General features: G+C 45.1%; 1 protein-coding gene across 1 annotated transcript; it reads left to right on the top strand.

Annotated features, from left to right (window-relative positions):
* The first annotated feature begins 3,345 nt into the window (after positions 1-3,345).
* On the top strand, positions 3,346-12,022 carry GMNN (geminin DNA replication inhibitor). The gene is given in 8 exon segments (XM_038392258.2): positions 3,346-3,499; positions 4,341-4,409; positions 7,308-7,403; positions 7,872-8,010; positions 8,831-8,913; positions 8,991-9,101; positions 11,510-11,589; positions 11,591-12,022. Coding segments are annotated over 7 exon segments (678 nt in total). The 5' UTR covers positions 3,346-3,499; positions 4,341-4,352; the 3' UTR covers positions 11,703-12,022.
* Positions 12,023-24,961: the final 12,939 nt, after the last annotated feature.

Genomic DNA, 24,961 nt, shown 5'->3' with positions numbered 1-24,961 from the left:
ATCCCTTTTAGCCAAGCACAAACAGCCCAGCATGACCGAGGTCTAATGTGCCGCGGATCACCAAACAGAGAGGATTACTGTTCTTTTACAAAAAATCTCCTATTTCCACCAGGTACCATGAATGATATCACTCTCCTGAGGCTGACACAGAAAGATAAAGACCAAATATTGCATGAATGCGACCAAAACCCAGGACCATTTGCTGCCATGCTTTGTGCTACAATGATTCCAGACTACTTGCTACTGGCTTGGCATGGTAAAGTGTCCTACCGTGGAGGACTAAATAAGGCAGCTCTCCCCAGAAACCTTCTGCAAAAGCTTTCAAAGGACCTCCAGGAGAGCTTCAAGGAGATGTCCCTGGAGGATTCACGTTCCATCCCCAGACACATGAACAGACTTTTCCAGGAGCTGTACTGGCCGTGAATGCATCCCAATTCTTCAGGGCAAATCAAACATTAAACACAATTGCTTTTAATCCCTGTAGTGTAGTTACAAATGTGCACTCACCAGAGGTGGCTTCTTCGCCTTCAGGGTCTGGGAACAATACGCCTTGGGAGGGTATTGGCTCCAGGGTGACGAAAAGGTCCTGACTGCTGGGGAGAACAGATCCTCTGCTTGCCTTCTGTGCATTCTCCTGCTCCTCCTCTTCCTCATCCAGAAAATCCTCCTCTGTGTTGCGTGAGGCTGCCACCTTGCAGATGTCCATGGACAGTGGTGGGTTAGTGGTAGGGTCCCCCCCCCCCCAGAATGGCATGCAGCTGATCATAGAAGTGGCATATCTGGGGTTCTGACCCAGAGCGACTCTTTGCCTCCTTTGTCTTTTGGTAGGCTTGCCTGAGCTCCTTAATTTTCACGCAGCACTGCTATGTGTCCCTGGTGCAGCCTCTGTCCACTATGCTCTGTGCGATTTTGGCATATATATCAGCATTTCTTCTGCTGGTTTGGAGTTCTGCCTGCACAGATTCTTCTCCCCATACAGCAATCAGATCCAGTGTCTCTGATTTGCTCCATGCTGGAGCTCGTTTGCGATTCTGGGACTGCATGGTCACATGTTCTGCTGAGCTCCCCATGCTGATCAAACAGGCAATGAAATTCAAAAGTTCCCCGGGGCTTTTCCTGTGTACCTGGCTAGTGCATTTGAGTTGAAAGTACTGTCCAGAGCGGTCACATTGGAGCACTCAGGGATAGCTCCCAGAGGCCAATACCATCGAATTGCACAGTGCTGCGTCTACAGTATCCCAAATTTGACCCAGGAAGTTCAATTTTAGCACTACTCCCCTCGTCGTGGAGGAGTACAGCAGTTGATTTTAAGATGCCCCTTTAGGGCAGTGAAACGGGGTTGCTTGTGTAGCTGCATTCCTTATAAAATCGACATAACACAGCTAAATTTGACCTAACCTTGTAGTATAGACCAGGTCTTATACATGTACTTACCTAACTCTAACCCTATACATGTACTTAACTTTAAGCTGTGAATAGTTCCATTGAAGTCAATGGTACTTCTCAGTTTAAAGCTTAGCATGTGCATAAGCCTTTGTAGGATTGTGATTTAGGACCTGACGTGTTCAGATCTGTAAGCATGGACCAAGCTGTGGTCCATGCTAGCAAATCTAAAGCCTTGTCTACGCTGGCAAATTTCTGTGCAGTAAAGCAGCTTTCTGCGTTGTAACTCCCAAGGTGTACACACTGCCAGGCCAAGCAGCACAGCTCCGGCTCTGATCAGTCTCTACTGCCTGCCACCTGTGGGGCCTCACCCACCTCCCCGGGTCGAGCTGCCCGGTACCGCTGCAGAAGCCAGGCTGGTTGTAACCAGTGGGGTCGGGGGACACATGCCCTCCGCCCCGCCAGGCAAGTGGGACTCCTGAGGGAACCCAGCCTGGGTAGCTCCCCAGCCACTCCAGCCTGGCTGGTCGTGCTGCTGTTCCCAATGGGCCAGAGCACTGCCCCAACCCACCCAGGACACTCTGCTAACTCGGCCTGGCAGACACAATGTGGGGTGGGGGGCAGGAAGTGGGGGAGTGGGACTCTGGGTGTTTGGGCGGGGTGCTGGGCAGTGAAGGATCTGTGGGGGGCTGCTGGCAGTGGGGCGATCTGTGTGAATTGGGGCTCTGGGTAGTGGGGGGGTCTTTGTGGAGCACTGTGCAGTTGTGGTGCTGGGAGTATATGGGGATACTGGGCAGTGGAGGTTCTGGGGGGGAGTCCTGGGCATAGAGGTCTGTGGGCGCCTTGGGCAGTGGTTGGTGGTGTGCAGGGCACTATGCAGTTGTGGTGGTGGGGTCTCTGGGCGGGGGGAGTACTGGATATAGAGGTCGGGGGGGGGGAGGTGCTGGGCTAGGGGGCGTCATGGCACATAGTCGGGCCTGCCCCTGAGGGGAAGGGCCGTGCCGGCAGTGCAGGGCCAGGCCAGCCAGTGGGCATCTCGTGGCTGCCGGTTTGTAAACAGTGCTCTTGCACTTTGCTGGGCAGAGTTGGGCAGGGCAGGGACACCCCTGCTGCACCATGCGCCACTTCCCACAGCTGGCCCCTCGCTATGGAAACCGACCCTCCAAGTATGCCCAGTTGCCCCCATGGGGGCCCACAGATCTGTTTGGCGCTGAGATCACAAAAGGCTAATCCGAGCTGGAAGCGGATGGAACGGATGAAGGGGGAGAATGGATTGGGAGGACAGGAGTCATTGCTGGGTGTGACACAGGCAGAAGGGGATGAGAGCTCTAGCCGCCGGTGACCAAAATGACCGTACCCACTTTCCCAAATGTGTTGGGTAACACAAATTCTCTCTCTCTCTCTCTCTCTCTCTCACACACAGATTTTGGTGGGGGCAACTTTAACCGTTATTCCAGCCAGGGGCTCCGTAGGCACCTGGAAATGCTAGCGTTTTGTTTTGTTTTGTTTTGTTTTGGCAGGGAATAACTTTCAGAAATTACCTGACAGGGGAGCTCCCCTTTGCCCAGGGGCCTGGCAGCCCTGCCTACCGGCAAGCGACTCACCCCTGCCCGCATCCCAAGCCCCTGGGCCAGCTCCCTGACAATGAGCGCGTGAGGAGAGCGGGGAGAGTGAGCGACAGAGGGAGGGGGGCGGGACTTTGAGGAAGGGGGCGGGGCCTCAGAAGAGGGACGGGACCGGGACAAAGCCGGCAACTGTGCCCCCCGCCCCCGCTTCTCCCGCCCACTGCCCAGCCCACCCCACCAACGCTCCGCCCCCTCCTCCTCCCGCGGGCGGGGCGTAGCACTGACGCGCAGGGCCCCGATAGGCGGCGGAGGAGGAAGAGGACACGGTTTGGGATTGGGCGGCTGGGGAGGCGAGGGGGGGGACGCACGGTTTCACTGGCCCCACCCGCCGCGTCGCGCGGGGCTTCACGGGAGGAATGCTCACCACGTGACGTGAGCCGGGTGGCTATTTATACCCCGCGCGCGTGCGAGATCGCTGAGCGCTCTGTCTCGCTTCCTGGTAGCGCGCGCGGTAGGACGGCAGCGTGAGGCACGCGCGGGAGAGGAGTCGGGTGAGTCTGAGGGTCCCCTGCTGGGCGGTGGCGTGGCGAGAGGAAACGCGACCGGGCTGAGGGGGAAGGGAGCTCAGCGTCTTCCGGGCGGTCTCGCGCGATTGGGGTGGGGAGGCTCGCGCTCCGCTGCGGGACTGGCTGAGCGTTCGGGGTTTTGGCGGGTTTCTCCCGTCAGGTGCGGGGAGGGGGCTTGGCGGTTGGCGGGCTTGCGCGGGGCTGGCCGGGCTGGGATCGAGGGGCTGACGCGGGGGTACGAGGCAAAGGGGCACGTCAGCGCCTGGCCGGGGGAGGTAACCCGGCCACGGGGAGACCGGCGGGGGGGGGGGGGAAGGGGAAGGTCGCGGTTCTGCCTTGTGCCGGGGGGAGGGAGGGTCTCCAACGGGGCTTTCGGCGGGTGGCTTGCGGGGGCGCCGCATGTCCAAGGGCTCTAGCTTCGGCGTCCGGCTCTGGATGCCGCGGGCTGGGAGGGTGACGCAGCTCCCCGCCTCGGGGTCTGCCGTGCCCGCACAACAGCCGGTGCGGCCCCTCTCACACGGGCTTGGGCGGGGGGGGGGGTCCAGGCGCCCTGCCCCGAGGAGCCCCTCCGTGGTGTGAACAGGCGAAAGGGGTGCGTGCGGCTTAAGTGTGCCACCGCTTTGTACTTGTTTGCCCGTCACAAGAGACTGACAGCCGGGAAGGGCTCGTGGAGCTGAGCTGAGGCTGCCTGCCCTTGTGGAAGGTGGGAGCCCATGGCTGGCTTGTTCCGACAGACATGCCTGCCACTGGGCAAACTGAACTTGTGCTTTCTGCTCTGACTAATAAATTTGCCTTTCTGTGTCTTTGCCTTTATTATAAAACACAGGTTTATAGTCAGATGAATTTCAGTATGAAGCAGAAATTGGAGGCAGGAAAAGCCTCAGGAACGATAAAGGTCTGTAACCTAACTCGGCATTACTCAATCTTTAAAGTGGTCTATGAAGGTGAAAATAAATAGATCAGATTGTAATGACAGATTTTGTGCTGGCATCTGTAATCACTCCGTACTTAGCTGAGCTCTTTATAGCCACACCATTTTACAATGCTATCTAAAAAGAGATCCATGTGCTTTTCTTATCATGAAAGATGTCAGATTGATGCTCTGGAGACTCAGTCCTTCTGTTTTTTTTTTTTTTTTTGCAGAACAGGTATGTAGTTCACAAAGACACTGAAAATATGCCACCCTAGGGATAAAGAATTACAAACCACATAGCCTGCATTGAATCTTTCAAGTCTGCATTTCCCAGTCCTGTAGCTGGTTTCTCTTATCGGCATGGGTCTTAGACAGCAAAGAAAATAAACCACAAGAAATGATTGGGGGGGGGGCGCTTAGGTTTGATCCCTCTAAACTAAGATCCTAATTAAAAAAAATATCTCTTTTGCAGTTTTCTGAAGCAATGCTCTTTCGTGCTTGAAAAAAATCATTACAATGAGACTTTGTACATGAAGTTAGGCACTTGACTATTGCTTTAGTCTTCAGGTAGTAGTTTTGAATGTATGCCACTACATAATTCATATACTCTGTGTATATAAAATTGTTGCGAAATGCACAAGGGAGACCAACTTATTAAATGTCTGACTGGTAAGTAGAACCATCATAATACTAATCTCCAAAAAATTGGAGACTCTAGACTCCAGAGCATGTAAAACCCAAAATGGGGTGCCTAAGATAGCAGGGAAGTTGCTTGGTTATTTTTGTGACCTCTTTAAACTGTGGGAATTTCAAGAGATGACCTTGCAAGGTGAATGTCCAGCCCAGAGGAAAGAGCTGTCTTCACATTGTGCCTGGCTTTAATAGGGAAGGTAATGTGCTGTGCTGTTAGTATCCTACTACCAATAACCTTGCTTTACTCTTTTTTTTTTTTTCAAATTTGCCTACTATGTAGTCAGTCTTAAATCCAAATCTAAAACAAATAGTTTTATTTAGAGACTTTTTTTACTCCTAATATAAAAGTAGAGCAATGATGTACCTAATACAAGATTAGTGTAGTCAGGGGAGTATCTGAATTCTGGACAGTTCAGAACAAGTATAAGATTTCCCTAAAAACTTGTAGTCTTGACTTTATTTGGGGTGTTGGGTGAAGTCCCGGATGACTCAGTCTAGGGGAAGACATGGGGGTAAAAGTCACCTAGAAGTAATTTGGGTATTATAATGTTGAGTGGCACTTAATCATATGTTCCTCATTCTGCATAGTGGAAGATCTGTATTCTTACTTACAGGAACTTTAAAATTTAAAGTACAAGACTAATCATGTACCCTTAAAAGGATAAATAGTAAATCTGTGTAATGAAAAGTTTCAGTTTTACTGAAACTTTTCATTATCAGACATGTCCATGACTCAACACTTATTCTTGGGCTCATCTTAGTGAGCATATGGCCATGATCTTATTTTGGTGTCTGGTTGACTCACTTTTCTGGATGCTTCACTCATTATCTCAAATATGAACAATGGGTTAACTTAAGCACCTGGCATAGTATTAAAAACTGCATTTTGCCAGGGGAACATTGACCAATCATAGTCTTCAGTAGCTGCAAATAGCATCTGTAATGCTGGTTCCCACGGTAGTTGGCATTTGTCCTCAAGTTCAACACCAAGATAATTGGTGGCAGAAATTTTACCGTGGGAAAGGTGAACTCTTCTCATGTGAAGTACAGTGTGAATCAGTAACTTTCTCACGCTTGTATGGTATTGTGTTCTTGCTATCCCTGTTTGATTGTCTACCATTGTTTACTGTGCCATGGTGGCAGTGTAACTAATGGTTTAAAAGGCTTTAATGCAGGAAATAGGTATTGACATAGGACAAGGAAAGGTGATAAATATTCTGTTCCACAAAACAATAGCCTTCCTGGATCAGTGTTGTACCCCAAGCAAGGAAATTCTAGATGCCTATTAATGAATGGTTGAAGCAGAACTTCTGTTAAATGCATACAGCCCTTGAAGAGCCACTTGCATATAGACAAGTTTCAGAGTAGCCACCGTATTGGTCTGTATCCGCAACAAGAAAAGGAGTACTTGTGGCACCTTAAACTAAAATTTATTTGAGCCTAAGCTTTCGTGAGCTACAGCTCACTTCATCGGATGCATGCAGTGGAAAATACAGTAGGGAGATTTTGTATACGCAGAACATGAAACAATCTCCCTACTGTATTTTCCACTGCATGCATCCGATGAAGTGAGCCATAGCTCACGAAAGCTTAAGCTTAAATAAATTTTAGTCTGAGGTGCCACAAATGCTCCTTTTCTTTTTTTACTACCTATATGTAAGTGCAAACAAACCTTGTATATTACCTGTGCATGTTTTCCAGTTTAAACTGGTGAAATAACCTTGAACAAAAAACAAGGATCACTCTAACAACTCAAAACAGTTGTCAAAGTGCAGAAGCATTCATCTGTGGTGAATGGCTAGTATAATTTGCGAGATTAAACAGAACACTTGCACTATAATTGAATTGGGAATCCAATTAGAACACAGCTACCTGACCTGTTTAAAATAGTTCAATTTTGTAGTGTAAATGAGACCGAGTGCCTTAACCAAGATAAGGCTTATGTAGGTCTTCAGCTTTTTATAGAACAGTTAAGATCCAGCTTTGCTACAAATACAAACTATATTGTAATTGTAGTGTATAAACCCTAAACTAAATTAAAACAAAGCTTGTTAATCCTATCTGTAGGAAAGACAAGTGGATTGATAGTTTAATGCTTTACCTTAATGTAGCATGAGAAACTTCATAAATTACTCTACTCCATCCAGGAGATTAACTGCTTTTTGTTAAAACTTTTCTCTTTTCAAGAAGTATGTCACAGACAATGCAAACTCACCCCCAAGACGGACTCTTAAAACGATTCAGCCTTCAGCAGCAGGTTGCCTTATTGGCAGGATAAATGAAGTAAGTATTAAGATGTAATAACTCTACAACACAATCTGTAACAGTAACTAAATGCTGTTATGTTTAATGTAGAACAATTAAGATGCTGTAATATCCATTAACTGTAACAAGAACCTTTAAACTGTATAGTAATTACATCATTTAGCTTTGTTGAATAGTAAATCTAGCATAAATATTTCAAATACTTTGAAAGCACTCAAGAAGAAATGCTTGTTCATCAGACCTATACTGCTAGTGCAAGAAAGCTGTCCGAGGGCTGAGTGCTTTGTGAGTTAAGGTTTTCTTCAGGAAATCTGGAGGTGAGTTGGCAAGAAGTTGTGCCACGCTTGAAATTCCATACCTATAAGCAATAGGTAAAGGAGAAACTCCATCTGTTAGTATAGCTTAGATGAGTTTTTACATGTCTTCAGACACTTGCAATGTCAAGGACAAATAGCATCTTGGCAAACCAAACTTACTGTATTACAGCCTGCAAAATGTTCGTTCAAAAGGAAACTTTGGAGTGATCAGCTAACTGCAAAGACCTGCAAAGCTGAGGTTGTGGACCCAAAACAGAAAAATGAAAATCTAAAAGCAGTCACTCAAGCTGTTGATCTCATGGTAAAAAGTATGTTTTCTTGTTTTACACTTCCAGCAATCGCATATTGTTTGAAACTTCATGTGTATCTCGATACTACTTAATTTTGGTATGCTACTAAAAGCAAATAATGGGCATAGAATTGTTAAATTGGCATTTGCCAACATTAGGTAGCAATATATGATCATTAAAATGAGTAAGTCCTCTTAAGCATCATTCACACAGATCTATGCAGACTTTAAAAGTTTTACACTGTCACTTAAGGTGACTTGGCCAGCAGTGTATGAGGCTCAAAAGCATTTAAACTTTGGGAATTGTACTTTAGTTTAGCATGCTGTCACAATGGAGGCCATATTACTACTTGACAACCCAGTTTTTTAAAAAATACTACTGTTCTAAATTAGAGAAAATATCTAGGTTCCAGCTGTGTGATTGGTGTCTTGGAAGTTGTCAGCCTTTGCTACTTCTAGTGAGCCTACTCTGCTGCTACTCATTGCAGAAGTGGCTATGTTCAATATGTCTTGCAGTTGGGACCATTCTGCAATGCATGTTGTGACGCTTATTGAAGTGGCTTCAGAAAATGCTCTTCAATGCTTATGTCAAAAGCAAATTAGTATAACCTTGAATTTGACCCAGCTGCCAAATCAAATCTCTCAAGTTACTAAAGGCTCATTTGTTAACCACTTTGGAGGGTTTTAGCAGGTCAGAATGGGTTGTAGAATATTGAAATGACAAATACTCCAAACGTATGGAACTCTTTTATATTTAAACTTTATTTTAATCTGCTTGAATTCAAGGCTTATTTGTACAAGATACACGAGAGATTTTTCATATTAAATTCTTCCTACAGAAAATCCTCCCTCTCGGTACTGGAAGGAAGTGGCTGAAGAGAGAAGGAAGGCACTGTATGAAGTGCTTCAGGAAAATGAAAAGGTAGTTCATTAGGTTAAATACCTTTTCACTTTTTTCTCTTGGCTAGTCCCTATATAAAACTTTTTTCTTTTTTCTAGCTGCACAAAGAAATTGAACAGAAAGATGGCGAAATTGCCCGTCTAAAAGAAGAAAATGATGAACTGGTATTACTTGCAGAACATGTGCAGTATATGACAAACATGATTGAGGTAATCTCGTATGACTTGTTTTCAATCCATAGTGTTAACTGATTTAAGTGACTGGGGTGTGCATCAAATCATGACTTCTGTTTTGAGTACATTTTTGTATTCCTTATAGGGGAAAAAACCTGAAGGTCAGTTTACTATGCTGCAGGTACTGGCCCAGGAATGGTGCTGGACACCTACCTGAGTGAGTAACTGAGAAACAATCAGTGTAAGCAATCTAGGGAAATGAACTTTGTGATCAGCTTGTCCAACCCATATAACTGACCCTTCTGATTTGTAAGGAATGAAATGGGGTTTCTCAGCCTGGACACATACCACCCTTCAATAGTGTCTTCCTTCAGGTATCTACCACCACATATAGGCAGAATCTGCTGAAGAGAAGACAGGAAGGGACACTGCCTAAAAGGCGGACAAGACCTCACACACAATACTGAAACACCCCCAGGCTGATTTCAGGACTTCTTGCCTTTCAAAGATCTCTAGGGCTTTTTTAAATGATAGTGACTGGCTAAATTCTTCTGAAAATCTTGTTCCTTGCCTTCTGCCACTTTGTCTCCAAAGGGATTAAATCAGGAGCCAGAATTACTTGCAACAAGGTGGAACTCTAGGGGAGAGGGTTTAAACAGGGGGCTCAGAAGGCTTGAGGCACTGGTTTTATGGACTATGGTAGTAAGACTGCCTAGACCCACAACCCAAGAAGGGGCTCTTGGGCAAGGTCTGTTTCCCTGTGTCTTAGCCAGAATCTGTGGGTAGATTCTACCCAGACCTAGAGGGGCTGAGAAGCATACCAGGGCCCAGGATTGGGTCCACTTTCAATACACTCAATGACCAGAAGGACAGGGCCAGATTGTAACTGTAATTGTTCAGCTAGGTGGTATGGCTCTTGGAAGGTAAATTGTGGGTGATTCTTCAGACTCTTGGCTGGAATGACGTTGGGTGATTTATCTAGTGACTATCTAATGGGCACTCTTAAGTTAGAAGTACCCCCAAAAGAGATTTGTGCTGAGTAAGATTGAGGACTTGAACCTAACAATCTTTCTTTCAAAGGCCTGGTCTAAACATTTGCACTGACATAACTAGAGGTCTTACCAGTGGAGACCCAGTGTGGACATCTGTATATCTGTATAGCCTGTACTTGTAAGCTTATGGGCACAAGCTAAACAGGTGCTCGCACAGGGTTTTGCACTGATTTTTAACTAAACTGGCTTAAAAATTCATGTATAGAAAAGTGCTGAGACTGAAGTATATGCAGTGGTGATTCTCCAGTTGGATAATTCAACTCTTGTTGGTGGTTGTACATAGATTTATTCCTTCCATATTTACAGTCCTAGGATAAGACCATCCCCAAAACTACTGTAAGAGGGATAAAGAAAAGTGTTCATCTGAACTGATGTGAATAGTTGAAGGTTGGCATTATTCATAATGCAATACTTAAGTTTGTCAAAATCAGGGGTGGCCAACCTGAGCCTGAGAAGGAGCCAGAATTTACCAATATACATTGCCAAAGAGTCACAGTAATACATCAGCAGTGCCCCATCAGCTCCCAGTGCCTCCTGATCAGCTGTTCCTGGCATGCAGGAGGCTTGTGGGGGAGGAGGCTGGAAGGGGTCAAGTTGGGGCAGGGCCTGTGGCAGAGCCAGGGGCTGAGCAGTGAGCACCCTCCAGCACGTTAGACCTGTAGCTCCAGCCACAGAGTCAGTGCCGATATGAGGAGCTGCATATCAACTTCTGAAGAGCTGCATGTGGCTCCAGAGCCACAGGTTGGCCATCCCTGGTCTAAATGGAGCCCGAACTCAGCTGTTGGCTGACTCTTGAATGCTCTAAAATCAGCTATGTCTGGTAAAGAGAAAACTTAGACAAATTGTTCTGGGTTACCTAAATCTCCAAAATTCTAAAATCTGCTCCTCTAGGTCCAAGAACCAACAGGTCAGTATTGAGCTTTTTTTTTTTTCTGGCTTGGCAGCTGTTACACTATTTGTAAAGCTCTGACATCATAAACTTTACTTTTGTCACAGCAATAGAATGTGTGAAATTAGGGAAACAATATTAAAGTGGTATAGTAATAAACTTGATCTCAAAGTCCCTTAACCAAGAGATGAACTTTTTGATAAAATAGACTTTGCCTCAGCTGCCTGGAAAATCTGGAGGACCTTAATATCAGCAAGCCAGATACAACTTGCAATTGTAGACTGTATTTTTGGGGTGAGTGTCTGCTTTTTAGTAGGCAGGGTTTGTCACTCTCAGAAGCATAACCTTATCACTTGATGACTTAGCTAATATGTGAGTGATCAGTAAAACTGAATGCATTTAGACTTGGTGCTCTAATTTCTATAGAAAATATTGATTTAAAGTGCATTCTTATAGAAACACAACTTTAACACATCTTAAGAGTTCTTTCCTGTATCTTCTAGAGACTAACTGGGCAGGTACCTGATGGCCTGGAGTCACTGAAAAATCTAGAGTTGGAGGAATTTGAGCAGGAGGATGAAGAGTGATTCTGAGGGTGATGTAGATTGGGATTCTGAAGAGTTGCCTTCACAGGTCTCATGTGATTCTAGGGGGAATGCCACAGATTCATGTACAAAGAAAGCTAGAAGTCTGTGAAAATGGCTTGGCAAACTTGAGTGGCCAGTGTGCACATGGCTTCCTATTTTAATTGCTAAATGACTGTCGGAAGAATATACTGCCAAAGTTTACCTCAGATAAAAGTTACAAGTCTTGTGGAAGCTTTAAAAGTTCACAATGGGTTTTAACTGGTAATATGTAGCAATGGAAATAGCTGTATACTACCTAAACAAGGTATTAGACTGAATTTGGTCACTTCTATAAAATGGAAATACTATGTATTTCTAAGTTGTGTAAATAGTATCTGTTGCTTTGACATGAGAATGTGTACTTGATGAATAAACTAAACTCTACCAAAACTCTGCCTCTTAGGTGGTTCATATGGGGGATAGGTTGCTACAGTCTGATACTCTGGGAGATGTAGAAGTCTGGCAGTCACTGAACAAACATGAACATGCAGCATAAACTAAGTGATATTTAGTTAATGCCTCATGGAACTGCTCAGTGAAATACAAATTGGAGTACTGTATAACTTGTTTTAACTTTCTTTCAAACTAGAATTAAAGGGTAACAATTCTGTAGGCAAGCCTTTCTGGGTGAATTGTAAAGTAAAATCTACAACTGGGCTACTAAGAGGATCTAGTTATGGCAGTTCTCTTCCTTCTGTAGAAGGGCTTAGCAGCATCAAGTTACACTCGCATAGGATTCTTTCCTGATGTGAGTTGTATGCTATAGTTACAGTTCTGGCATGTAGTGAACTCCCAACAAAATGGCCATTTGGGAATATCTTGCATGGATGGTGTTGTGGATGAATTAGTTAGTTTCATTGTCTCCAGCTGCTTCTGGCAAAGACTAAGCTGCCTCAGGAGGAAATCTACAAATGATTTCTGTGGAGAAAGGAAGAGGATAAATATCCAAAGAACTATTGTTGATACTAGACACCTGTAATCCCTTCCTGCATCTTATCATAGTAGATAACGCCTTGAATCCAGGTACAGCTTGTGTAAAAACTTCTCTCCAGTGTTAAAAGTAGTTCATAAAGTGTTTGCTCTTCTGCTCCAGCAAGAGGAAAACATAAGAGGAAGTTACTCACCTTGTGTAGTAACAATGGCTCTTCGAGATGTGTCGCTATGGGTGTTCCACTTTAAGTGTCTGTGTGCCCCTGCACCTCTAACCGGAGATTTTTGGTCGCAGTGTCCTGTTGAGCCCATACATGTGCTCTCCCTCCCTCGTGGTCTGCCTTGAGGCTATTTAGCACTGCATGTCGAACCCCCCCCTCACTTCCTTCTCTACCAGAGAACTCTGAAGTAGAGGAGAAGAGGGCAGACTGGGAGCACCCATAGGGGCACACATCTTGAAGAACCATTGTTACTGCACAAGGTAGGTAGAGTAGGGTCCCTATGGATGATCCACTTTAGATGACTCCAGAGCAGTAGCCACCACTGGAGGCTGGGACTTCAGAGTAGAGTCTTTTACTAGAGTACTGTGGTGTCAGCAGCCAAATCTTCAGCGATCACATAATCTCCAAAAGTATGGACAGAGGCCACAATCATTACTCTACAGTTTGGGGAGATAGGGGTATCCCTATGGAACATTGAGGTAGGAAATGATCTCATGGAGTGCGTATGGACAGAAGCAAGTTGCACCCTTGCGAAGTGATTGATGCAACTAGATACCCATTTGGATAGTCTGTGAGGAGATATCACAGAGCTTTTGGATCTCTGTGGACAAAAGGAATACTTTAGGAGATTTCCTAAAGTCCTTAGTCCAAGTATTAGTCCTTCTAATATCTAGCATATGCACAATTGTCTCCCAGTTTTCACAATGTGGTTTTGGGAAAAACCAGGAAGATGGATCTGTTTCATATGGAAAGTGCAGAAAAAGTAGGGAGAAACTTGGGATATGGCCTTAGTTTTTCTTTTTTAGAGACAAAGGCTGTGAATGATGGGTGTGCCATCAGCTATTTTTCCTATGTGCCTAGCTCAGGTGATGGCAATTAGAAATGGACAGGTGTAAGAGAACAAGTTGCCCTGGACTCAGAGGGAGGTCTAGTCCAAGCCCTGAGAACTAGGTTAAAGTCTCAGGCTGGAGCAGATGGTGTCACATGGGGAAGAGTCCCAATGCTCTTAAAGAATCTACACATTAGTGGTTGAGCAAATGCCAAGTGGGAAGCCATTTTCACCATGAGATGTACCTTAAGGGAGCTGAGTGAGTTTAAAATGTAGTGTAAAATCAGAGGGAGGGAAGAGGAGGTTGGGTCTGTCTGTCTGTTTGGAGTGGTACAAACTTGGAGTTTCCATTTTGTAGATAGGTATGTGGAGCGGTCAGCTTGGGCTGTGTTGCACCATGAGTTTCAGCTTGTTAGAGCATTCTGCTTCTAAGCCTTGGAAAAAAGAGATCCAAGCCTGGAGGTGGAGGACCCATGGGTTGGGGTGAAGGGTCAGCCCATTGTTTTGAGAGCAGGTGAGGAAGGGGCTGATATCAGAGGAACAGGAGGGCATATTGCCATCTGCATTGGGTAAGGGAGCCGGACTTGTCATAGTCAAGAGGGGCAATCACAATAGCTCTTTGTTTCATTGAATTTTCAACAATCTTGGATAGGATAGGAAACTGGGAAGAGACATACAAGTGGGCCCTGTCCACCAGGAAGATGAGGGCAACTGCTAGTGAACATTTCCCCAAGCTGGCCCTGGAGCAGTAACAAGGACCTTTCTTGTTCCCATAAGTAGCAAAGAGATCCATAGGCCAGGTTCCCTAAAGGGTGGCTGTATCTTGAAGCATCTCTGAATTCAGTATACACTCATTGTCATGAGAATTCAAACTGAGACTAATGGTTGTCCTGTTCTGTATCCCTTGTAGACAGCTGAGATGAGCACATTGTGATGGGTGCATCAGTTCCAAAGTTTGAATGCTGTCTTGCACAGGGAGAGAGCTGGTAGCTCCTTGGCAGTTTATGCAGAACATACAGGACACATTAAGTCCATCATAACCTTTGTGGTTTTGATGAAAGGCATAAGCCACCTCAGTACCACTGTCATGGAGACTGGGCTGGCAGCTGTAACAGCTACATCCAGTAGTGTCTCTAGGACTGGTCTGGCTATTAACTGACCTTCTCTAAGAATGGTCTGAATCTGTTTTGTTTCCGGTAATGTTTCAGAAACATCCTGGGTTTCCCAAGATTAACAAAATTGTTCTGGCCATGACAGGTCAGTAATTCGATTCTAAACAGTAATGTCAATGAATATGCCACCTTCGAAGCCTGATCATATGGAGTTGACTTGGCATTATGTTGCTTGCTTGATGCATTAACCACATCCACTATGATGGAGTTGGTTGTGGATGCTGAAAACAAAGCCTGCCTCTTTGGGTAGAGATTTAGGGTGGCTTTTGTTTACATTCAGTTGCTGGTTGGTGTGATGGAGGCTGGCTCTGCCAGATTTTGGTAGAATCAGCTCATTAATTGGGAGGACAATTCTAGATGAGAAGGTAGTGTGCAGAATTTCCACCAACTTGTGATGTGTATCTGCCACCTCCTGTAAGGAATCTGCAGCTTGTCTGCCACCCTCTTGATAAGATCCAGAAAGTACTTAAATCTTCATCTAGTGATGCAGGGTGAGCAGCAGTCTCATCTGGGAGAGATGAGAAGTGTGCTGAAGAGGTAGCTTCCTCTTCAGGTGTGGGTTTTTTCCTCCTTCTCCTCCCCCCTTTTCTGTTCTGAAAAAGCTTTCTCCTGTCCTGGCTCAGGTGCCAGGCTGTAGCAAACAATCTGGACTCTCTGAGACACACCAGAGATGGTCACACCATGTGTGTGTATACCTGAAGTTACAATATGGCCTTGGCAGGGAGAGGCAGGCAGGCAGGCAAGGGTCATCCCCAATTCCATCACACCAACCACCCATGTAGTGTGGTGGTGGGTCACCTTGAGGGGCCAGGGAATGATCTCCTGGCCAGTGTCAGATTAGTCAGTGGGTAAGGGTGCCACTGACTGGGGTATTGGCAGTATACAGCCCAGTGCTAAGAGCGATTCTGGGTGCCAGGATGTGCTCGATACTGGGTCCTGGTACCAAGTAATGGGGATTGGGGAAGAACCACAACCATCAGCTCTCCAGGGTACCAGAGCTCATGCAGTACCATGGGCTCATTTGGTGCCACAGAGGGTCCATGGTACATTGTCAGTACCAATAGTCAGGCAGGGCACTCCCTAAATGAGTTTTGCCAAGTACAAAAAGTTTGTTGCCACTTAGAGATGGTATGGTAATTCTCTCCCTGGGTACTGAGGCCACAGATCTCCAGAGTATCGGAGCACCTGTTAACATGGGCTCATGTGGAACACCAGGGGGGTGTCTGTAGTCAGTATCAGTGGTTGGAAAGGTGCAGAACACTTCCTAGATGGGAGTTTTGTTGCATCTGGTACCAAAGGGTTTCTCTCTGCCACTCTTTTAGAGATGGTATGCTAACCGTCCCCTCTCCTTAGGGGATGATACCATTGCCTCAGAGCATGACAGTGGAAGCCTCTGGTGTCTTGGTGCTGAAGCAGAACTGACAGCAGGGCTTCTGTCTCTTTTAGAGATGGTACAGTAACTGTCCCCTCTCCATGCAGTAGTTTCCCAGAGTAGAACTCAGAGCAGCACAGAGCTTAGACACCCCTTGTTGGTGCAGAGAGCAGAACTCAAAGCAGGGCAGAGCCCACAGCAGGAAGCCACTGTGCCAAAGGGGAGCAGCAGCTGAGCTCACAGCAGTAGGTTCCTCTGCTGGTATTATCCTACTGAGGTGGCTGCTCTGGGGAGTTCCACTGGCTGGCCAGCTGCTCAGGGATAGGTGTGGAGATGGCCGAACTGAGGAACACCCCTCTGGCTGGCCAGTTGCTCCAAGGAGCCTTTCCGGGGGAGTCTGCTAGTGGCTTTTTTCCTCTCCCCCCCCACCTCCCTCTCCTCTTCACCACTTGACCCCTTTTGAAGTGAAGGCTCCGTGGATGATCCAAGGTCAGGTCCAGAGTCCCGTACAGACTGAAGTGTTTTCTCTATAGGGAGGAATTTTTACTTCAGCTCCTGTGAGACTGCAGTTTTAGGTGTAACAGGTAAAGCACTTCTGTGATGGTCTCCCAGGCACAATAAGTGTCTGGCCATTACAGGAACTGACTTCCAGCAAGAGAGGCACTGCTTGGAGCAGAGCCAGGCAAGCCCCTCAGAAGGAAGTTGCCCTCTTCCAGCAGGGAGGAATATGCAGAAAAACATTCTTTACTTTTTCAGTTTAAAAAGGAAAAAAAAAAATTGAATCTACTAGATGCTTGGGGTTGAAATGCCCCCAGACAGGGAAGAAAAGTGTTCTTTTCCTTTTTCTCTCCTTTTTAAACCAAAGGAATAAAATAAAACACTAGCCTAAGTATTTTTAGGAAGAAGAAAGCTAACAAAGCAAACACTACTTATGCTAATGACACAGATAAGGAAGGGACAAAGGCAGTAGAGAAGGAAGTGGGGGGTTCACCTGTGCAGGCCTAAATCACCTGGAGGCAGACCATGAGGGAGGGTGAGCACATGTTCTGGCTCAACAGGACACTGCTACCAAAAATCTCCAATTAGAGATACAGGGGCACACAGACTCCTAAAGTGGAGCACCCTAGGGACACTAATCAAACAAGAGCTGTGGGTTTTTCAAAATGTGTGGGGGTGGTACTTGCCTTTCTAAAAGGGGGGGAAATGGCTGTGGTCAGTACTGAAAGCACAAAAAATCTTTTTGTCAATGAGTCAAAGCTGATTAGTCCCTACCCCAGAGCACTAACTTGTTTGTACAGCTTAGTGCAATAGAGCCCAACCCACTAGTGGTCTTGGATACTACTACAATATAAATGCTGAACCAGAATAAGTGCATAAGTGCTGCTACCAAGGGACCACTCTGAAATGTAATTGACTTTTGTGAGAATATTGGCTAATAGCCCACATCTAATAAACTAAATGTGACAACTAAGTGGTAGGTATAAGTCATGAATTTTTAAAATAAGGTTTGCATTTTACCTAAAAGTGAAAACTCTAGTCTTGTGGTTCTCAACCTGGAGCCCAGTCAGCACAAAGGTATAGTGTATGTAATGTCCTTGGGGCCATACAGGTGGCTTGTGTGTGTACAGTAACTCCTTGCTTAATGTAGTTACATTCCTGCAAAACACTACTTCAGGTCAAATAAGGGAATCCAATTTCCCCCAAGAATTAATGGAAATAGGGAAATTTTTTTGCCAGACAAGACTATTTTGTATAAATACACAGTACAAGTTTTAAACAATTTAATACTGTACACAGCAGTGATTGTGAAGCTTGGTTGAGGTGAAGTCAGAGCCTGGGATGTTTCCCAGGGGCTGCCTTGCTGCTAAATGATCTAGCACTTGGCTGAGCCCACAAGAGTTAACACATTCTACAAGACAGCACGAATGGAGGGAGGGAGACAGCATGGCAGAGACTGTGTGTGTGGGAGAGATACACTGAGCCCACTCTAAGTACATTGCATTTTTAAGTAGATCAGCAGGGTGAGATAGCAGCTGTTGCCAGCAAGCTCCCTCTGTCCTGAGCCTTGCCATGTCTGTCTTTCCCCCCCCCCCCCCCCCCGTGAACATGGTGGGGGAAGGAGTAGGGATCAGGAACAGGGAGAGGCAGACACCCTGACACTAGCACTCCTCTCATCGCTTGCATAACAAGCAGGAGGCTCCCTAGAGCAGCTCCGAGGGAGGGGACAGCTAAACTGCCTGGCAGTTGATAGCCTGCTGGGCAGGGGAGTGGGGAACTGATATGGGGGGCTGCCAGTCCACCCTGGTTCAAACTCCACACTAGCTAGCTCCAACAGGCTGCTTTTCCTGCAAGCAGTGGGCAAAGCAGGCAGCTGCCAAATAGCGTTATAAGGGAGCATTGCGCAACTTTAAACGAGCATGTTCTCTAATTGATCAGCAACGTAACAACGTTTAACCGGGATAACTTTAAGTGAGGATTTACTGTATATGTTTGTATATATGTTGGATGTGGCCCGCAGTGGTAAATAGGTTGGGAACCACTACTCTAATCAACTAAAAAAATATTTTCTACAGAACTGACAGCTATCTAGCTCTTGGAACAGAAAATACTCAGAGAGGGGAGGGGTTTAATGCAGCTATCAGTTTAGCTTAAAATGGAAGATAGAAACCATTGCTCAGTAGCAATAGCAGTACTTAATAGTGACCTATATGATCAACAATTGGTTGATTTACCTTAATCTCTGCATTGTGAAGGAACGGTGAATGTTATGTAAAATTTCCCCAAGTTTATGGGGTTTCAGTCCTCATCTTTGCTATAAAGTAGCTTGGCTTTTGCCTTATGTACTAATCTTCAGTACACTGCAATAAGTATGTTTATCATGCCCTGCAGTCCTGCCTGGTTCTGCTTCATGCTTCAAAATAAGCTCCCTCAAAAGAGCCCCAGCACCACCTGTCAATGTGCTCCATAAGCTGTTTACTTTACATGGTAGAGAGCATCTGCTCTTCCTGCCACTTCAGAAACCTACAAGCCCTGTTCCTTCCCCCCAGTCAAGGAAGAGGTAGGACCTGCTTTTAGGGAAGTTGACCATCGTGAGAAAATCAAGGAAAAAGGGTTCTTGGCATGGTGGAGAGAGGAAGCTTCACCTGAACTTTTCTTGCTCTCTAATGGCTCTAAAATACAGACACAACTAACCAGTTCAATAATACCACTCTGCAGTGTTTAATAGTGCATACATTTAAAACACTTTATCTGAAGATCTGAGCATCCTAATTGCCCTTATCTTGCAGACATATGCTTAGTTTTACTACCAAATGTAGTCCCAATGACTCCCATTGAGATCAAAGTAAAGTTAATCAGGTATTTGCCAGATTAAGGCTCAAATGTTTGCACAATGAGAAGCAGTTTTCCTCATCAAATCTGATGAAAATTTGCCTTACTAGACCTCTTAATGACAAAATTTGTGATCACACCCTACAACACTGAGCAATTTTAAAGTTCAAGTTTAAAGCTCAAATGAGCCACTGTTCTAAACAAGTTTCATAGATTCATAGATAATAAGGTCAGAAGGGACCATTCTGATCATCTAGTCCGATCTCCTGCACAGCGCAGGCCACAGAATCTCACCCACCCACTCCTATGAAAAACCTCACCCATGTCTGAGCTATTGAAGTCCTTAAATCATGGTTCAAAGACTTCAAGGAGCAGAGAAGCCTCCCTCAAGTCAACCATGCCCCATGCTACAGAGGAAGGCAAAAAACCTCCAGGGCAGATTGGAGAGGCCCTGGAGGAAAATTCCTTCCCGACCCCAAATATGGCAATCAGCTAAACCCTGAGCACATGGGCAAGATTCACCAGCCAGATACCCAGGAAAGAATTTTCTATAGTAACTCAGATCCCATCCATCTAATATCCCATCTCAGGGGATTTGGCCTATTTACCCTGAATATTTAAAGATCAGTTACTTACCAAAATCCCATTATCCCATCATACCATCTCCTCCATAAACTTATCGAGTAGAATCTTAAAACCAGATAGATCTTTTGCCCCCACTGCTTCCCTTGGAAGGTTATTCCAAAACTTCACTCCTCTGATGGTTAAAAACCTTCGTCTGATTTCAAGTCTAAACTTCCTGGTGGCCAGTTTATACCCATTTGTTCTTGTGTCCACATTGGTGCTGAGCTTAAATAATTCCTCTCCCTCTCCTATATTTATTCCTCTGATATATTTATAGAGAGCAATCATATCTCCCCTCAACCTTCTTTTAGTTAGACTAAACAAGCCAAGCTCCTTAAGTCTCCTTTCATAAGACAAGTTTTCCATTCCTCGGATCATCCTAGTAGCCCTTCTCTGTACCTGCTCCAGTTTGAATTCATCCTTTTTAAACATGGGAGACCAGAACTGCACACAGTATTCTAGGTGAGGTCTCACCAGTGCCTTGTATAATGGTATTAAAACCTCCTTATCCCTACTGGAAATGCCTCTCCTGATGCATCCCAAAATCGCATTAGCTTTTTTCACAGCCATATCACATAGGATGACTATGAGCTGCCAATGATCAACCAATACTCCAAGGTCCTTCTCCTCTTCCTTTACTTCTAATAGGTGCGTCCCCAACTTATAACTAAAATTCTTATTATTAATCCCTAAATGCATAACCTTACACTTCTCACTATTAAATTTCATCCTATTACTATTACTCCAGTTTACAAGGTAATCCAGATCCTCCTGTATAATATCCCGATCCTTCTCTGAATTGGCAATACCTCCCAGCTTTGTATCATCTGCAAACTTTATTAGCACACTCCCACTTTTTGTGCCAAGGTCAGTAATAAAAAGATTAAATAAGATTGGTCCCAAAACCGATCCCTGAGGAACTTCACTGGTAACCTCCCTCCAACCTGACAGTTCGCCTTTCAGTAGGACCCGTTGCAGTCTCCCCTTTAACCAATTCCTTATCCACCTTTTGATGTTCATATTGATCCCCATCTTCTCCAATTTAACTAATAATTCCCCATGTGGCACGGTATCAAATGCCTTACTGAAATCTAGGTAAATTAGATCCACTGCATTTCTTTTGTCTAAAAAATCTGTTACTTTTTCAAAAAAGGAGATTAGGTTGGTTTGGCACGATCTACCTTTTGTAAAACCATGTTGTATTTTGTCCCATTTACCATTGACTTCAATGTCCTTAACTAATTTCTCCTTCAAAATTTTTTCCAGGACTTTGCATACTACAGATGTCAAACTAACTGGCCTGTAGTTACCCGGATCACTTTTTTTTCCTTTCTTAAAAATAGGAACTATATTAGCAATTCTCCAATCATTCGGTACTATTCCTGAGTTTACAGATTCATTAAAAATTCTTGCTAATGGGCTTGCAATTTCAGGTGCCAATTCCTTTAATATTCTTGGATGAAGATTATCTGGGCCCCCCGATTTAGTCCCATTAAGCTGTTTCAGTTTCGCTTCTACCTCTGATATGGTAATATCTACCTCCATATCCTCCTTCCCATTTGTCATGCTACCATTATCCCCAAGATCCTCTTTAGCCTTATTAAAGACTGAGGCAAAGTATTTGTTTAGATATTGGGCCATCCCTAGATTATCTTTAACCTCCACTCCATCCTCAGTGTTAAGCGGCCCCACTTCTTCCTTCTTAGTTTTCTTCTTATTTATATGGCTATAGAACCTTTTACTATTGGTTTTAATTCCCTTTGCAAGGTCCAACTCTACTCGACTTTTAGCCTGTCTCACTTTATCCCTACGTATTCTGACCTCAATTAGGTAGCTTTCCTTGCTGATCCCTCCCATCTTCCACTCCCTGTATGCTTTCTGCTTCTTCTTAATCACCTCTCTAAGATGCTTGCTCATCCAGCTTGGTCTACAACTCCTTCCTATGAATTTTTTTCCCTTTCTTGGGATACAGGCTTCCGATAGCTTCTGCAGTTTTGATTTAAAATAATCCCAGGCCTCCTCTACCTTTAGATCCGTAAGTTCTTCAGTCCAATCCACTTCCTTAACTAATTTCCTTAATTTTTGAAAGTCAGCCCTTTTGAAATCAAAAACCCTAGTTGCAGATTTATTTTTGTTAATCCTTCCATTTAGTTTGAACTGAATTAGCTCATGATCACTTGAGCCAAGATTGTCCCCTACAACCATTTCTTCTATGAGGTCCTCGCTACTCACCAAAATTAAATCTAAAATGGCATCCCCTCTAGTCGGTTCGGCAACTACTTGATGAAGGAATCCATCAGCTATCGCATCTAGGAAAATCTGAGCCCTATTATTATTACTAGCACTGGTCCTCCAGTCTATATCTGGGAAGTTAAAGTCTCCCATGATCACGCAGTTTCCATTAGTATTTACTTGATTAAAAACATTAAAAAGGGCTCTATCCATATCCAAATTAGATCCCGGAGGTCTATAGCACACCCCAAGCACTATCGTAGGAGAGGCTTTACTAGTTTTCTTCCCCAATGTAATTTTTGCCCAGACGGACTCTGTCTTATCCATTGCATCGCTTCTTATTTCTTTACATTCTACCTCATCATTGATATACAATGCTACTCCACCACCTTTACCTTTGTTTCTGTCTTTCCTAAAGAGCACATACCTTCAATACCTGTACTCCAGTCATGACTACTATTCCACCATGTTTCTGTTATCCCTATAATATCTGGTTTCACTTCCTGCACCAATAGCTCTAGTTCCTCCATTTTGTTACCTAGACGCCTCGCATTGGTGTACAAACATCTTAATTTTTGCTGTTTGGACTCGCTCACATTTTGTACCCTATTAGGCACAGTCATTCTACAGCCAGTATAACCTATTAGACTAGTATCCACACTGCCCTCGCTCCTTATATACATTCTCCTACCCACGGCTGTATCCTTTCTTACTTCATCTTCTTCCCTCTCAATGCTAAAATCTGGCGTGGAGATTTTCTGGACATCTCCCATCCATCTCCCCCCAATTCCTAGTTTAAAGCTCTCTTAATCAGTTGTGCCAGCCTCCATCCTAGAAGTCTATTTCCTTCCCTACTCAGATGAAGTCCATCCCGAGAGAACTGACCTCTGTCTGTGAATGCCTCCCAGTGGCCGTACATCCCAAAGCCCTCCTTATAGCACCACTGCCTAAGCCATCTGTTGACAGTCATAATCTTGTCAGACCTTTGTTGCCCTTCTCTAGGAACAGGAAGGATCCCGCTAAAGATCACCTGAGCCTCAGTTTCATTAAGTGTCTTCCCCAGTCTAGCATAGTCTCCCTTAATACTTTCCAGCGAGAATCTAGCCGTATCATTTGTTCCCACATGAAGGATAATTAGGGGATTCTTTCCCACTCCCTTTAGGATCCTTTTCAACCTCAGGTCTACATCCCGTATCTTAGCACCTGGAAGACAGCACACCCTTCTATTCTTTGGATCAGCTCTAGTTACAGGCCTGTCTATTCTTCTCAATAAAGAGTCCCCGATCACATAGACCTGCCTTTTCCTGGTGACAGTGCTATTCTCCAGTCTCTCCCCTGTTCCCTCTGGCTGCAAGTTCTTTCCATTCCTATTTTCCCTTGCAATCTTCTTCAACCCATCCTGTATCCTCCTGGGGCTCATATTTGGTGTAGTCTCCCTTGACTCTTCCCCTTTTTCTATAGGACTAGCCTCTCTTCTCTTCTTCCTTACCCTTCCACCTTCAACAAGTACCTGCTGAGCCCCTTCTTCATTTTCCAACTCTGCAAACCTGTTCCTAAGCTCTATTTCTCCTTCACCAGCCCGTCTTTTTCTCTGCCTGGTTCTTTGAGTCACATGTTTCCACTGACCACTTTCCTCATCCAGTCTCTCCTCAAAATTCCCCAGCCCTGCTTCCATCTGTGAGTCTGAGCTTTTCCCTTCAGATACCTCATATCTTTGCTCCATCATCTGCTCAAACCCCTTCCTAAACTCAACCAGACTTTCCACCTGCATCTCCAAGTTTAAGGCTAGATGTGCACATCTGGAAGCTCTGAGTGGAAACTTAATACAGTAACTCCTCACATAATGTCATCCCAGTTAACATTGTTTCCTTATTAGGTTGCTGATCTGTTAGAGAACATACTCATTTAAAGTCGTGCAATGTTCTGTTATAAGGTTGTTTGGCTCGCTCTGGTCCACCTACCTGCCTGGTGTTCCAGTCACGGCTCGGGGGCTTGCCCCGCCCTGCCCACCCAATACTTCTGCTGGGAAGTGGGGTTGTGGCATGGGGGCTGGCCCGTCCTGCCTGCCTGGCATTCCGGTTGGGGCACGGGGGCTTTACACCACTCTGTCCACCCGGCATTCCTGCTGGGGAGCAGGCAAGCCCTCCACCCCGCTCCCCAGCAGGAGTGCCAGTCGGGCAGAGCCAGGCAAGCCCCCGCTCCCTGACCCTACTATGCTCCTGCCTCAAGCAAGCTTCACAGTCATCACTGGTGAGTACAGTATTGTTTAAAATTATTTAACTTATACCGTATGTATATGATGTCTTGTCTGGTGAAAAAAATTTCCCTGGAACTTAAGCCCCCCTATTTACATTAATTCTTATGGGGAAATTGGATTTTCTGAACATCGTTTCACTTTAGTAGCACTTTTTAGGAACAACTACAACATTAAGCGAAGAGTTACTGTAAGTACTTTCAAAAGACTGTTTCAAAACAGGTGCAGTTGTTTTGAAAACTTTCATGGGAGAAAAAAAGAAAAGGAGTACTTGTGGCACCTTAGAGACTAACAAATTTATTTGAGCATAAGCTTTCGTAAGCTACAGCTCACTTCATCGGATGCATTCGGTGGAAAATACAGTG

This window comes from Dermochelys coriacea, chromosome 2 (genome assembly GCF_009764565.3).
Source record: "Dermochelys coriacea isolate rDerCor1 chromosome 2, rDerCor1.pri.v4, whole genome shotgun sequence".
In the NCBI taxonomy this organism is placed as follows: Eukaryota; Metazoa; Chordata; order Testudines; family Dermochelyidae; genus Dermochelys; species Dermochelys coriacea.
Note: the sequence above shows the minus strand (reverse complement) of the source record. Positions and strands in the feature narration are given on the sequence as shown.